This window comes from Pleuronectes platessa, chromosome 16 (assembly GCF_947347685.1).
Source record: "Pleuronectes platessa chromosome 16, fPlePla1.1, whole genome shotgun sequence".
Lineage (NCBI taxonomy): Eukaryota > Metazoa > Chordata > Actinopteri > Pleuronectiformes > Pleuronectidae > Pleuronectes > Pleuronectes platessa.
In genome coordinates this window covers 22,127,239-22,143,522 of record NC_070641.1, presented here as the reverse complement: position 1 = coordinate 22,143,522, position 16,284 = coordinate 22,127,239, and the positions used below count along the sequence as shown (strand labels likewise).

Genomic DNA, 16,284 nt, shown 5'->3' with positions numbered 1-16,284 from the left:
GTCAGAATAATCACACTCAAAACATTCTTTGGTTCACACAGAATATATTTCTATGCATTTATATGGCAAAACAGCAAATATCTCTGTTATTGGACTATAAAGATTTATCTGACTTAGATTACACTTCTTATCTTTTGTCCTCTATTCAGCTTTTGTGGTTTTTATAGTTCAATATATAAAAAGAAGAATCTCTTAAAGTTGGATTCCGTGACCCGAGCTGTGTGAGTGGGTGAGTAGGGGGGGGGGGGGGGGGGGGGCCATCTGGTCCAGGCTGCCACGCTGGGCCCTCTTGGCAGCGGCTGCTTCCTCCGTCACTACACCAACTAGTTGCCGGGTCATATCTACCCAGGATGCCGTGCTGCCCGGGCGGAGGTGGACCGGGCCGAACCGAGCGTGCTCCTGCTTTCCAGAAGCTCATTACTCTCTCACTAAATCTTCCCCGGCTTTGTGTTCACCCCCTTTCTCTCCCTTTACTCTCATTTCCCTTTCTAACCCCCCCCCCCCCCACCCCGGTGAATAGTGCAACGCCAAATTACTTCCGACCACAGAGTGAGGGAGTGGGACCACTACTGGAGACAAACTGGCTTTCCGCAGCCACAGATGTTTTTAATTTGATCACCTCATCAACCGAGCTTGGTTATTTCCTCTAGGTAGCATCACTATGGGATGGATTAAGTCGGTGGAGTAATTGGTAAAACTTTTAGGGTTTCGACCACAGCTGACTCGGACTGTTTGGACACCAGCTACAGAGGAAATTAAAATGACGGCCGAGGAAAAGGCAGATTTCCGAGCTGTGAGTTTTTACTGCAGTGTCACTGAAGGGTAAAACACTTAATACTCCACACGGAGAGCAGGCGGTTATAAAAACAATGACCTCTGTATTCTAAAGTGGTGGAATTATCAATTAAAACATGGGTTGTGCAAAACCAGGACCACAAACAAGCAAACAAATCTCACCTTCCTGTGGTCGGCCTCGCACAGCAGGGCTCCCTTTACTGCTGATAAATTATCCCCCACGAGGATTAAACAAACCCTCATTCTTCACATTCCAGAGCATCCCCCCCCCCCCCCCCTCTCCTCCCTCCCTCCCTCCAAAAAGCCCCAAACGTTACTCTACCTCCCTCTGATTGACCTCATTTCACCTTGTACAGCCTCACTACCCCCTCTCTGATACATGCAAACCCATCCAGAACTGCATGTTCCACACTCTACAGCACTATTGAATATTTAGGGGGGGGGGGGGGATGGTCTAGAATTATGCACGGTAGATATGAGCTTAAACATTTAAATGCAAGTCCTTGGAATTCTTGGCAGTCACCACTCGATTAGCAGCAATTCGGATCATGATTCTCATTTTCTCTCCAAACTGAGAAGGTTTGAGGCCTCGGAACCACAACCCCCCCCCCCCCCCCCCCCCCCCGGCTGAAGCCAGACGTCAGTGTTCAAACCATTCCCCCGTGCAAGCATCATAATTACATCCATTTATTGTCAATGGTCTCAGCAAGATGTCTCCGGTTCACTGCAGCTCGACCCAGAGTCTGACCCACAGAGTGATTTACCAGGAACTCCACGGTTGCATGTGGATCAGCCAGCTGTTACACACTTCCACTCTCACAGACTCACACTTGTGATCAAATGATGAAAAGTTGAAACGAGCCCCTCCGAGGACCTCTAAACACTTTTCTACTTACGTGTAGGTTTGCTGCCATATAGGAACAAAAAAACTTTCCGATAGGGAATATTCGTCTAGAAAATGGAATTTGGCTTTAAACCCCTGATTTAAAGCCTGTTGGGGTCTTTACACCTGGATGTAACACATTTTTTCCACACTGCAGCTCGAGCTCTGACAACTCGCCTCATAAAAAACGTCGTAAAGAGCAACAGTGAAAATTCTAGTGCGATGACGACAACTTTTAAGAAATCAAAAACGAAACTACCTAGTTGAAAATTATGATTGAACTAATGCACGGTGATTTAAAAAGGGCGTCTTCTCATAAAGGTCTAGAACTGAGTCCAGAGCCACTTGAAGCCAGAGGAACAAAGCTCCAAGTGTGTGTGTGTCTGTGTGTGAGTGTGTGTGTCTGTGTGTGTGTGTGTGTGACACAATCGAGACAGAGCTCATTCACATTCCCAGACAGTGGAAGTAACAAACATTTAGCGCGATCTGGGAGGTGCTGTGGTGTGCGGGGGTCTGCAGTGTGTCACTGTCACTGTGAAGCTTCCGAACAATTATGATAAGACGCACATTAATCCCACTTGAGTCGAGGGATGAAGACGAGTGATTCGCTTCTTCCTCCGACAGCGGGCCGCGATAACAAAGACGCTGAGAAGCTGTAAATCCTCCGATGGCGTAATAACACTAAACACCGCCTCACTTAATTTACTGCGCTGCTGGAGAGGAAGAATCTGGATACTCACAGGATACGTTTCATTTGCAGATCTACAAGTTTAAATCAAATAAATACGTGTCTGATGGTTTAACAAGCATCTTCCAGGAGACCTTAGAAATCTGTGTCTGATATTGAAGAAAAGCAATTCTGAACTTTAGAGAATAAAGTCACTTTTAAAGTCCTCTGAACTTTAATACTTCCACCAAACCAGCACCGGGACATATTTGCATATTTGTACATAATTGCACTATTGTTGTTTTTGTTTTGTTTTTCCTCTTCAACTGTTTATTTATATATATATTTATATATATATATACTTATTTTCTATTTAAAATTTTGGTATTCTATTTTATTCTATTTTATACTATTTCTATTTTATTTATGGGTTGTAATTACTTGAGCATTGCTAGAAGAGAGCCTGTGACTCAAGCATTTCACTGCCAGCGACTGCTTATGTTATTGTTGTGCATTTGATATTAAAATCTTTGAATCTTGAATCTTAACTCTTTTCATAGTTTCTAACGCAGAGTAACTCCTGCTTCCTGCAGTTCTAGTCTGAGCTGGTAAAGAGTAAAACTGCAACTATAAGTGGATTTCATTTTAAAGTTATCTTATTTAAACAGTTTTATAATCTGCCGCTAAACTATATCGCGTAAATTTATTATTTTCAGGTCAGAACCAGATATTTGATGAAATCATGTTGGTCATTTTGAACTGAGCTGACTGAGACAGTTTCAAAAGAACGACTGGAAGATAAAATAAAAACACATGTTATTACAGCGGTCACAACCCTGCAGACCTCGAAACAGTCACACAAACTGAAACCACATTTTCACCAAACTGTTGAGTGTCAGCAGCTGAAGGACCATTTATAATATCATTTATAGATATTAGATCATAGATATGTTTGGGCTCAAGCTCTCTGAGTTTCTACAAGACCTGATTCTGAATGAATGTCTTCTCCAGCCGCTGAATGACCAAACAGCTCGGCTGCATTATCCACTGTAACGCGGCTGCACCAGCTGCCAGTCAGGCATTTATTGGGAATTCATGAGCCCGAGGAGCAGAAGGGGGGGGGGGGGGACAGCCCAACGGAGCAGACTGGCCATTTGCATGTACCACACTGTATGTGTGTGTGTGTGTGGGCGCAGGAATTCAGATGCCCCTTGTTCCCCTCCCTGCCCCTGGTTCCCCTCCCTGCCCCTGGTTCCCCTCCCTGCCCCTGGTTCCCCTCCCTGCCCCTTGTTCCCCTCCCTGCCCCTGGTTCCCCTCCCTGCCCCTGGTTCCCCTCCCTGCCCGCCCCGGGGCCTCTTGGGCGTGGAGCAGGCGTGGTTCTCAGCGGGCTGGCGAGGTGACGCCGAGGGGAAACGAGGGGCAACGTGGTGGGGTCACTATGTGGAGGATATGGCTGTTTTTTTTACGGTTATAACAAACATGTTTCATCATCAACCGCGAATAGTACGGGACCCCCCTCTGTGCCGTCAGTCACACCGAATTAACTGAAGGGTGGGGACTGGTCTGAACTCCCTCTGACGGTCACAGGATGTTCCCCCGGTGCATATGTCACGCCTGAACACTTCCCAGGAGAAGTGACAGGCCGGACATGGAGAGAAGGAGTGTGGTGGGAAGGGCCCAGATAGGAGAGGAAGAAGAGAGGAGCATGGAGATAGTGGAGGAGAGACGGAGATCAAAGTGGCTCGATGGAAAGAATCACTCCAGATAGAAATAACATCACGTCACCTGCTGATTTACTTCTACAGTGAACTCCTGAGGGCGTTTCAGGGCTTCTGATGCAGCTTGGGGGACGGTGACGACAGTTGGCAGCTGAGATCACGGACAGGAATAGATTGTCGCCATCACATGTGGAGGCTAGAGTCTCCTCTGAATTAATTCCAGTCTGTGTCCTGTGGGCCTGAGCTCGGCTTGGAGGGTCCATGTTAGACTCAGCAACCAAGAGCTCAGACAGAAGTTTGGTGTCTTTCCCTTTCCCAAGTCCCACAATGCACATTTTTCAAATGCTTTCTGTCAGGGGGTAAAATGAGAAAACTCTCTGGTGGTGGTGGAGGGAGGGGGGACACGAAAGAGGAGAGGGGGGAAAAGTAAAACCAGGTCCCACATGTTTCTCATGGAGAGGTGCTGGACCGGTGTGGTAAACATCCAGGGTCTCATTAGGAGAGTCTTTGTAATCTAATCTGTCTTATTCCCCTGGATTAACTCTATCTGAAGATCCATGCCAGCCCGAGAGACACAACATGCAAGTGGGGACGATGGGATGGAAATCCACGGCTCAGCTTCCCAGTCGGAGGGGGGGGCAGTGAGTAGAACATCTGGAGTGGGGGGGGGGGGGGGTTGGTTAAACGGTTCAATGCACAGTGAATAGTTCCTCTACCTGTAGCTTGTGCGTGTTGTTGAGGAAGAGAAGAGGGAATGCAAATAAGTGACAGAGAGAAAAGAGGTAGAGAACAAACCACATAAAAAGACATGAAAACAGTGACCTACTCATGCTCTCATATTCCTAACAATAGCGATGGGGCTCTGCTTTCACTCTTTCACCATTCAGACCATTGTTCAAACGTCTGGTTAAACCAAAACAAATCACACACTTTGTCATAAACGTCCAAATAAATGTAATTATCTCTTTTCAGAGCTGCTATGAATCCAAATATGAAATTCAGGATTTTGTCCGAACGCCACAGGTCCTGGAATAATTCACCACGGGAACATAAAACACATTATCATTGATCTGAGGGTCCTAGAAAGCTTTTAACACACACCTCTCTCCCCACAGGTCATCCCCCTTGAGCAAGGCAGTGACCTCCTGTTGAGGCTAACAGAGTGTGAACGCTGTGTCTGGAGAGGGGTTAGAACTCGCCCCTGTGCTGTTGGGGGAGCGGAAGCAGTTGCAGGAGATATGGCAGAAAGTATTTGGCAGAGTAATGGATTGCAGATGGCGGCGGCCCGGTGGCTTGTCGACTCCACAGAGAACAGACGGGAAACTGTGTCAGGGTGAAACCGGCAGTTTATGACTGAGTCTGACGGAATATAATAAATCAAAGATAAAATGTCAAATAAATATAGATGCTTTGAGACAATATTTGTCCTGGTACTAACGTGATTCACTTATCGGGTATCGACGTCACTGATCCAGGTCCAGATCTAGAGTCCATGGTCTGATGTTTTTATGAATTGTAAACTAATGAGGTTATTATATTTTGTACATTAATCAGTAAATAAACAGTTCTACAAACATGTCCAGCAGTGGCCGCAGCGTTTTGTATAAATTATAATCTTATCTCTTGCTGAAACATATTAGTTCATTGTAATAACATAGTCTGGACCAGATAAAAACATGGATGATCGTTTATAAGTAAAATAAATAATAACAATGAAGAGAAGCTATGATATTGGAATCAGCAGAATCTCTAGAAAATATTGTGCTTTATCTGAAATGAGGCTACAATACTTCCTATGACTATAACAAGTATAAATACATAACCACTAAAGTGTTCCTCATAAATAAATAATATTTTTTGCACTCATAATCGCCCGTTTGTGTCTGTGTGGTCACAGATTCATAAACACATGTGTGTCATCACTGTCTCATTAAACAGAGTGACAGAGTGGAGCTCGCTGCCCCCCCCCTGCAGTGGGTTGTGAGGTTGTGAGCGACTGGTCCCACTCCCAGCATCAGACTGGGAACCTGATCTGCCGCCGACGCTTCTGGTATCACAGCCATGTGTCTCTCATGACAGCACTGTCCAAGAACGAGGGGCAGTACATCACAGGGGCTGCACCTTAAATCATCTCCACACAACCTCGCTCAGTGCTACAGCTGACTCACACTGACGCACACACACACACCTACGACTGTGCGTCAGGACCCGGTAGTAAACACACACACACACACCTACGACTGTGCGTCAGGACCCGGTAGTAAACACACACACACAAAGAGACAGATCAGGTGTCATATATGTGGACTGACCTGTGGGCCTGAGCTGGAGCCTCTGAATCAACACTTGTATATTTAAAAAATGCAACAAACAACTAAGGCCCATTCATAAAGCCTGATTAATATTTGATGTATCAAGATGCCTGATATATTCTCTGTGAAATAGAGGGAAAGTTTGACAAACCACCGAAAAAGAATCCCTGATCAAGATTTCCCCCCCAAACTTGAATGGATTCTTCCTTCTCCCACACCACATCCATCCAGGGATAATCCACCAGGCAGTTGTTTTGGGTCATACTCTTGCTCACTAACAATTAAGAACACAACCTCCTTGGAAAGAAAGCCAGTTAACATTTGAAATACTGTGCGTTTACTCTTCGGACTCAAAGTTACAGATTGTTAGTTCAGCCGATGAAATCCATCTGACACATGAGGATAAAAAACTGGAATCCACTGAGGATAAGAAGCTTCTTCTTTTCTCTTTCCAGGTCACAGTCGTATACATTCGCACGACAACTGATGCACAGCAGCTTTCCCAGTTATGACCCTGTCCAGGCATAACCATAAATCAGACCTGATGTATGGCCCCTAAACAGAAAAATGATTTTATCCTGTATGAACTTTACAGCTGTCTGCCATTAAAGACGCATCTGAGTGTGTGTCTGCAGTGGACTCATGCAGTTCAACCCCCCCCCCCCCAGAACACAGACAGTCCTTTTGAAAGACTGAAAAAATAAAAAACGTCCCTGGCGCTCTACACCTGTCCTGTCACTCAGAGCCCGGGTGTGTGCCCTCTACCAGCCCTGCTCTGTGGCCCTCACCAACCCCAACAAGGGGCCCCATTTCCCAGGGAGGAGCTGTGTGTGGCGCTAGGCCTTCTTGCCTGCCTGCCTGTCTACACACACACACACACACACACACACACCCTGGTCCCAGCCCCCTTCAGCCCCTCACAAAGCCCCCATTGTGAGGCACAATGCTGACCACCCCCTCTGCCTCTCCCCTCTACCGTCTGCTCTGTTTCCCCCATAACCCGGTTCCCCTTCTTCCCCCTCTTTTGCCTGACTCCCTCTTTCTCTTCATTTCCATCTTTCCTATTGACCCCCTCCTCTTCATTCTTTAGTGCCCACTAGCAACCCTGTTTATCATGTCTGTCTTTGTATGAACCCCCTTTTACCAATAACCCCCCTCAATATTAAGGCCTCCGACGTCCCCTCTTCTCTCCACCCTCCCTCCGTGTTCCAAGACCTTTTCCACGTGTCTCCATGTTGTGTTGCCTCCTCTACCCTCTGCTCTGCTCTGCTGGATGAGAGACATTTAAAATTTAGTAGATATCTCCAGCTCAGGCCAAGTGGGGCATGCGATTCTTACACAGAATGTAACTCTCTCTCTCTCTCTCTCTCTCTGCAGATATTTAGGGATCTGAACCATTAAGCACAACTTTTGCTCTGGGATCATCAAATCTCCCCCTATGCAACAATTCAATGAAATTGCTCCACTGGTCATTAGCATAATAGTTCATTATAAAGTATAAACACTAACCCCTCGAGTCATAAACCCACCGACAGACTCCAGCTTCAGTTGGATTCAGAAAGTGATGTCAGCATCTCTTTCTTCTTTCATGCACCATGTTTCACCTGGTGTTAATATTATGGTCTGCATATGGATGCCTCTCATTCATCACAGTCACATCGGATCCATTTGAATTTAAACTTGAATTTATTTGCACGCACTGGGATCGGACGTCAATAATTAATAAGCCAGATGGGGCGAGCGGACTTGGGAGGAAACACGTGTTGGATACTACCTGCAGTTTGTTCTGTGCATTTTCTCATAAGCATGTGGTCGAGCTGCAGAGAGGCACTGACGCCTGTTTGATCTGATCCCAGTGAAAGAGAGAGAGCAGCTCCAGATGTGGTCGGACTGATCCGATAAACCCTCCAGATGCATGTGTGTTCGTGAGCAAGTGGGTGAGAATACACAACGCTTCATGTTTTATTCTGTGTGGAAACGACTCCCTGCACCACATCCATTCATCGCTCATCCTTCTACAGTTCACCACATTTCCCTGAGTACTACAGAGCTGCAGTGAAAGTGCTGCACAGAGCGTTTGCCACCTGCGTGTAACAGACAAAGCAAACCAGGACGTCTGCCAAGAACCTAGCTTTGCTTTCATCCCTAGTTGAGATGTGAAATGAGAGAAAACGGGTTCATGACGTTGTGAGACGAGCAGAGGAACAGCCATGGTAACTGTGGGTGTATCTCGACATGGAGGACTGGGAGTTGGACATTCCACACACTCGTCCTCCTGTGTTTCCCCCGGATGAAAGCACGAGAAGGAAAAAGGAACAAAGCAAACAGAGCCACCGCAAAGCTTCCAGAGGTTTTGTATTTTTTCATGTCAAGCGAAAGGCGACTGAAAGGCCTTGAAGGATGTGGGGGGAAATTCCCTCTATCGACGTCTTTCCAAGCCAGAATGTTCTGGCTTGGAAAGACGTGAGCAAACTGGTTCGTGAAGCAGAGAACTGGGAGGGAACCAGAGAGGTCAGCTGCTCCAGTCTCCGAGAGAAGAAGGAAAGCAATTAAGAAACAACACAAGGAGTTCCTAAATAGTTTGCTGAGGGTTTGAAGCCTTTTAAAGAAACCTGAACCAGAAGATATCTAAAGAAATTCAGTCGACAACACACACACACACACACACACACACACACACAACTGCCACTCAACAAGTGACACCTCTATGTGGGATCCCAGGGGAAGGTTATTTTGGTCGCACACACAGATACATGAGTATCCATGGCGACTCACCCCTAGCCCAGCGGGGGGGGGGGGGGGGGCGACACTGACAACTTGACGATGACTCAGCTGGTCGAATTTAGCCCAGCATAGAGAAGCTGGGACAGAGGTGACCTCATTCCACTGGCGGCCTGGCCCCGCCCCCTCTGAGGGACAGAGAGACTGAATGCCAGCGACAGAGGAAAGAGGGTCAGAGAAAAGAATGGTGGCACAAGAGAGGTGTCCCATATCCAGAAAGACATCCCACATAGTGAGCATGTGTGTGTGTGTCTGTGTGTGTGTGTGTGTGGTTCTGAGTAAAGCTATATTTAAAGGGGGAACATACGTTTAATAAACCAAAGGGATACGAGCAGGGGGAAATGAATAACAACATATACTCTTGTGTAACACAACAACACAACTACAGGCTCACATGCAACACCTTCGACTTTCCTCTTTGAAATCTGATGGTCCATGTTATTTGCCCGGCACAGACCAGGGATCAGGCGAGAGCCCAGAGCCTGAGGGCAGGTAATGACAGGGAGCCTCGGGCACATCAGTCAGACACTCGAACCCAAGGAGCTTTACTGCTGCAGCTGCAGAGGTCAACCAGACCATCACTGACAGTGTCACATCAAGGCCAACATGTGTCGGGACAAATAAAAAGTAAATAACAGGGGAAACATCGGCAAACGTGCCATTTAAAAACACATTTCTTATGAAGGGTTTCTGCAGGTTTAAGACCATAAGGGATGAAAATCAAAAGCTAAGTCAAGGACGACAGATATGAACTTAATTTAAGACTTTTCAAGGACTTAAAATTCATGTAATGATATTTGTTTGACCTTTTATGACCCTGCAGAAACCCTGCTCTGTGTGAAACAACATTCAAGAGCGACTAAAGAGAGGAATTAATGCTGTTGTTCTGCGGTTTGGCAGTGAGGGCACACAGCGCAGCAGATAGGCCGTCTAAATATTGATGGACTCTGATAAAAGGTTCTGCTTATCCCAGCGATTATTCTGCATCAGAGACTCCGGAGCGATTCCAAAGTAAGTCCCAGGCCTTGTGTTTCTTGTGGTTCTTAAGTTTGCAAATGAGCTCACATGAAATAAATGTTGATAAGGCACATGCAGCAATGTGCAGACCAGTGTGAGATGTGATACAAGTCCATCAAAACAGGTCGCACAACTCTCCTCCAGTGCAATATGCTCTCTTAAAGTTGTCTTGCCTCTGGAAGCAGAGGAATTGAGCCCACCTGCTCCACACACTAAGATAGATGAATGTGTGTGTGTGTCTGTCTGTGTGTGTGTGTGTGTGTGTGTGTGTGTGTGTGCAGGATGGAGATAAGAACAACACGTGCAGTTAATGACAACCTGAAGACTGATGTTAGTTGAACCTGTTCTCTGTCTTTGCCTCCACGTGCAGCTCCTTGCATGAAACACACAGAGATGCTGTTCTCTATCGCTGTGGCCGCTATAGGCTGATATGAAGAAAACTATGATCTAAAGCAATAAAATATAATAAAGACATAAAGGAAAATCTACAATTTTGCGGTTCTAAATCCAATCGGCTCATAGTTTGGTGAAATAACGACGCACAGATCCAGGAAGTTACATAACCACAGAACACCACTGGCCAATAATATTGAGAGGCAGCTTTGTATGAAGAATGTGACTTAACATTTCAGTCCTAAATCCTCCACCCACTGCTTCACAGTCTATTATTACAATGCAATTAACAATTAACCAGATGACGGTGGTGAAGCACCTGGAAAAACCTGCAGGAGAGTTGATCTCTGTTAGAAACCCTCCATGACAGCGGACCTCTCAGACAGGATCCCTGGTGTCACATCCCCATTTGACCTTGTGACCTTTCACACTCTTTGCACACTTTGTTCACACACTAATCTCCTGGACTATGCAGCCAAACCCAGTACCGCCTGCAAGTGAGCTCAACTCTGAGAGAAATGCAAATACAAATGTGTACAAAACAGTTTCCAGCATATCTGTACATGATAATAACAAAATCCACAGTTCTGCTTTCCAATCAAAAGTCCAACAATCATAATCAACCAATCCAGTGCAACGTTCTTTTCCAAAAAAGTGTTTTGTATTCTACAGGAGATGACAACAACATAAATTAACCACAAACTGAATTATTCATTGTGTTATCTTTTCTGTAGCACTGTGAAACACTGAAGGTCGGATCATGCACCCGACGCAGAGCTGTGCACGACACAAGCATCTTCGCCGGGTTCAGACCGACACAGTTGTCATTCTCCTGTCTAGTGTTCACATTGTTTGAATAGCTAAATGCCCTTGTGCCCCTCTGGCCGCCCAGTGACCTTGTAGGTCCTAAATGAGATGTTGGTGCATCGCTATCTTGAGACTGATTAACTCCGGAAAATGTCTGGACCCAATTTTCCAGATATTTCTCTCTTTTTTTCTAGTTTATATCTAAAAACAAACCAAACTAATGACGAGACTAAATAAAATCCCCTTTTCAAACATGCATGTGGCACAGCAGCCTTTCTTTCCACTGCTACACTAACAGACACATCCATGTGGCACCCCCTCATCAGTACTGACCGGTTAAACTTTAATAAACCTGTCGCAGAAAGCCAATGATTGCTGTGAAAGCTAAAACTGAAAGGTCCTTTTAAAGAAAACAAGTGTGGGGTCGTGTACCTTGCAGCATGCAGCGGTATGCTGCCTCAGAGATGGCGTAGATGTGTGGAGGCATCTCGTGCCTCTTCTTCCCTCTGTACATCTCGATGATGTTCTCTGAGTAGATGGGCAGGTTCTTGTACGGGTTGATGACCACGCAGAAGAGGCCAGAGTACGTCTGTGATCAAAGAGAGAAGCAGACAAACGTGAGAAATGAAGTTGGGAACACAGCTCCTGATTAACCATTATATTTTAGAAGAGAGAGAACAAGCTGGAGTTTGAAGTGTAAATCATCAGTGTTTTTACATTAAACAGGGGCATGAAAGTTTCTAGCTTTTTAAATCATCTGGCCTGCCTTGTATCAGAGCAGTGAGATTTGTCATTACTCATGCTTTAGGCGCTTACATCATGGGAGCAGCATGAACCCAGTGATAGACACTGGGCAGACTGATGGAGTCGGGCAGACTGATGGAGTCGGGCAGACTGATGGGACATAGTGACTGAAATGAAACACTGAACAGACTCCTGCCTCTTGTGCAAAAGCAAACGGCCTCGAGAGACCTGATGAAAAACCTTTAAAATATAAAACAACACTTATGTGTTTGAATATTGTCTCCACAGCGAGTTGCGTCTGCTGGAAGCGCTTCACCTATATTTTCTGACTTGTAGCATTTGGTTGCACAATTAACCCAAAGACCTGTCCCCAGAGAGGCTGTGTGGTATGATCACTTCTCAGCTATGCTGTGGGCTGAATTCACCAGGCAGCCAGGAATGAGTGAGAGGCCCTGGTGGGGCAGTGGCTCGCTTTCATTCTGCAGATGCTATAGGGGCTCTGCATTCCCCCCTATAGAGGACACAGAGAACGAGCTGCTTACCAGTATGACTTTCATCACTGGCATGCTGGGCTTTAGTCTAGAGGCCATGTACAAAAAAAATGCCCAACCCAGATACCACGCTAACACACAAGCACAAACAGTACCGGTTGACCATAGAGGTGAACTGCAGTAACATGCATAGGTAAGTTCTGGACCTCACAGCTTCGTTAAGAGCAGTGAAAGAGAATAATTAGATTACTGAGGTCACGTTGGAGGTCAGTTTGTCAATTAGTAAAACAGGGACTCACACATATCGGATAAAAACACATGTTCAGTGTGTGTTGTCTTCTTCTGGGACCACACATCTGTACAGTTACACTTCTTCTTCTACAAAGAGCACTTGCATGAAAACCAGAAGAATAGAATAGAGTAAAATTAGAACCATGATCTGTGAGATTCTTCTCAGGAGTGGGTTCACCTCTTTGCAGGCCAGCGTGGCCCCTTGAAGTATCATACAAAAACACATGTTCTCCACAGCCTGTAATAAATGACTGAGCCTCTGTTTTAAAAAAGATTAATTGTTTCAAGAGTTGCCCCATCTGATGCATACCATAATACAGTGTAGACAATAATCGAAAATGACATATTTAGAGTACCTGTCCTGAAGCAACCTTTCGCATCAAAGACATGTGCTTCATAATTAAAACTGCATTTGAGGCTGATTGAGACACCATGTCGTGAGTGCTGCAGCTAGATTAATGAAGGTGTTGTTACATAACAGCTCTGGAAAGGGCCCTCGTTCAGCACCGAGAAACTGATGCTCTGTAATGAGGAAGGGGGAGAAATATTGGTGGGTAAGGAGTGAGAGGTAGACAGGTATGAAGCTTGGGGCTCCCTGTGGTGCCATCCAGTCGAGGAGCAGCAATTTAACAAACCCTGCATCGTGTTCTCAGCCTCCCAACCCGAGGAGGAGGACAGCTCAGAGAGATAGAGAGAAGGAGGTGGGGAGGACCTGAGCTGAAATTCCAACTCCCCACTCTCCTTTTCAAAGCCTATGAAATATTAATTCCCACCTTATCTGAAAGCTGGAGCTGCTATAAATAGGGAGAGGGGTCTCTTGTCAGATGCAGCACTGAGGTTATGAATAAACGGGAGATACCTGAACTGTTAATTCAACTTGGATGGTTGCAGGCATTTTAAGAGTTCAAGAGGGGATTGTAATCTGCTGCTCCGTGATTCAAAATGCACAGAGTACTTAATGAAAAAGACTCCTCTCGAACTAATGGAGCAACAGTTTCAGGTTTGATCTGTTTATGAAACATGATATCAACTCTAAAATTACAACAGGGGTTGAATTTGATTGAGGCTTTTATTCAGGGAAAGGGTAAGGGATCCCATATTAGTCCTAAACTCTGTGACAAATTACACAAAGTTCTGCTTATTCAAACAAAAAACAAAAACTAGGACTATGTTCTGCATTCTTGTGGCTGCGATGACGCTGCTGCTTCATATTGAAAAAATCCTGCAGGATCACTGCTTTATAAGGAACATGTGGTGAGTGACAGAGCGCACGGCCGACTCCAACACCACCTGCCAAACCGCCGTGCCCACGCCTGTCCAGGAAAGAGAAGGTGATATTTCCACTGTGAAACCAGATCCCGGGGAAGAGATGCCGTGGCCTAGTAACAGCTGAGCAACACACGGGCAACAGCAGACACAACAGCCGACCCCATCTGCCGCCGCGGAGCAGTCAGGCAGTGAGCCCGGTTCTGCTGCTCTCCACTGCAGAGGCAGGAGCAGGGAGCAGAGGAAGCCACTGTGCATCTGATCTGTGAGGAGGACGTGAGACCTTGAGCGTTCCCTTCACAGAGCTCCACTGTAGAGGTTTCATAACAGAGCCAACTTCAAACCAGGCTCTGGAAATACGATCAATACACAGAGGTGCACAGTATCAAACCACATGGAAGGCAGCAGGACACTTTCTGCTTCTCTGTGGCTTTAATAAGTTCAACATTTTTACTGCAGTCTATTAAAGATACAGTGAACAATCAATAAAAGCTATAAGCTGTTAATATCATGCAAAAAGAGAGACTGCATGTGACTTTCGATCCAACGTGTAAATCCTCTCTCTACAGGGATATGAGAGTGAGAGTGACTGTGCAGTTTTCAGCTGCTGCTTTAACCACCTCCCTGCAGCAGATCCACCATTACAGAGAATAAGCTTTAGCTGTTTGGCTTGCTGACATGTTTAAAATCAAAATTACACTAATAAATATGCAAGAAATAACGCGAAGATGCAAGAAGGAAAATACATTAAAAATCAATGTCAGTATTGTTCAGGACCAGTGGGCCAGTGGGGGGAGGGAGTGTGGGAAACGGAGCAGACTCGGTGAAGACAGGACGGACACTCAGCAGCAGCCGAGCTGAAGTGGGCGGCAGGAGACAGACGGACAGACAATCTTTTTCACCACGGAAGAATGCTGAGGCCTTCTGACAGCTGAGGCTTATCTGACGACACAAAGGCCGGCCTGTGGCCCCGCTCGTATGGCAAAGCCCGGTGTGGTCAGCCCGTGACTCACCGATTCACAGACAGAAGGCTGACACAATAAGTGAGTTGGACCGAGAGTTTGACTGACGGCACACAGATGGAGCCGTCCGGCTAAAGGCCTGATACACGACAGTTAAAATCCCACTGTAAACCAGGGGGCTAGAAACACAGTGGTGGTCTTAAGGTTTCAGATCCTGGCAAGTTCAAGTGTGTGAATCAACAGACAGGAGTCAGGCAGACCGAGACCAGGGTCACAGGTTTGCCAGCATCACTGACAAGCTGCTGAGTGTTTTGTTGGGAGGGGAGGGGGGGGGGGGGGCTGTATTAATTAGCACCTCTGACTCATCTCATTTGGTTGGTGCTGAGTCAACAGTTCGAAATGCATCGTGAAGGCCGTGCTCCTCCACATTCAATTATGTTTTCAGCTTTAAAAAAGTAAATCACAAAACACGGCGAGAGAGATTTCAGCTGCCGAGTATTTTTTCCATGTTGGTATTTATGAAGCACGAGAGTCCCTGAAGTAATAAAGTAAGTTATGGACTGTTAAATGCACTCACAATTAAAACAAACTCTCTAACTCTCCATGCTGCTCAACACAGTGATTTTTCACAACCACCTCCACTAAGAACACAGCCGGAGGGAGACATTATACTGTGTCTGCAGTAGATGTGTCTGAGCAGTGTGGGGGGGGGGGGGGGGGGGGGGTTAGTAAAACACATTGGCAGAAGTCTGGAATCTTGGGGAATTTCTTCTTCCAGGAGCGAGCTGAACGGGACAGTTCTCCTCCCGATAGAAAACCAGCACAGTCGGACACATGTTTTCAATTTCTCTCAGGCAAGGGGCAAATTAACGAGCTCCAACGCCAATTCTGAACCACGAAGAAAAGTAGAAAACGTGACATTATGGTAGGAGAGAGAAGAGGAGGAGGAACCGAGGAGAGCTGCTGGACGGAGACGCCAAATCGAAGCGTTTCTTGAAAGGGACAAATGTCAATATCCCGTTCACAGAAGCATTCAGCACTAATATAGAAATAATCTGAAACTCTCAATATCAAATGTGACGCACACGCTGCACATTCAAAAGAGCTGGATTTTTATGATGTCTGGTAAAGTGGATAAATCCGTGCGACAATCCTGC

General features: G+C 46.0%; 1 protein-coding gene across 1 annotated transcript in view; it reads right to left on the bottom strand.

Moving 5' to 3' along the window:
• The window catches only part of LOC128459130 (myosin-10), a 40,195-nt gene that overhangs the window by 22,744 nt on the left and 1,167 nt on the right, over positions 1-16,284 (bottom strand). The window contains exon 2 of the mRNA XM_053444233.1: positions 11,806-11,962. Within this exon, the coding sequence (XP_053300208.1) occupies positions 11,806-11,962 (157 nt within the window). The remainder of the gene's footprint in view (positions 1-11,805; positions 11,963-16,284) is intronic.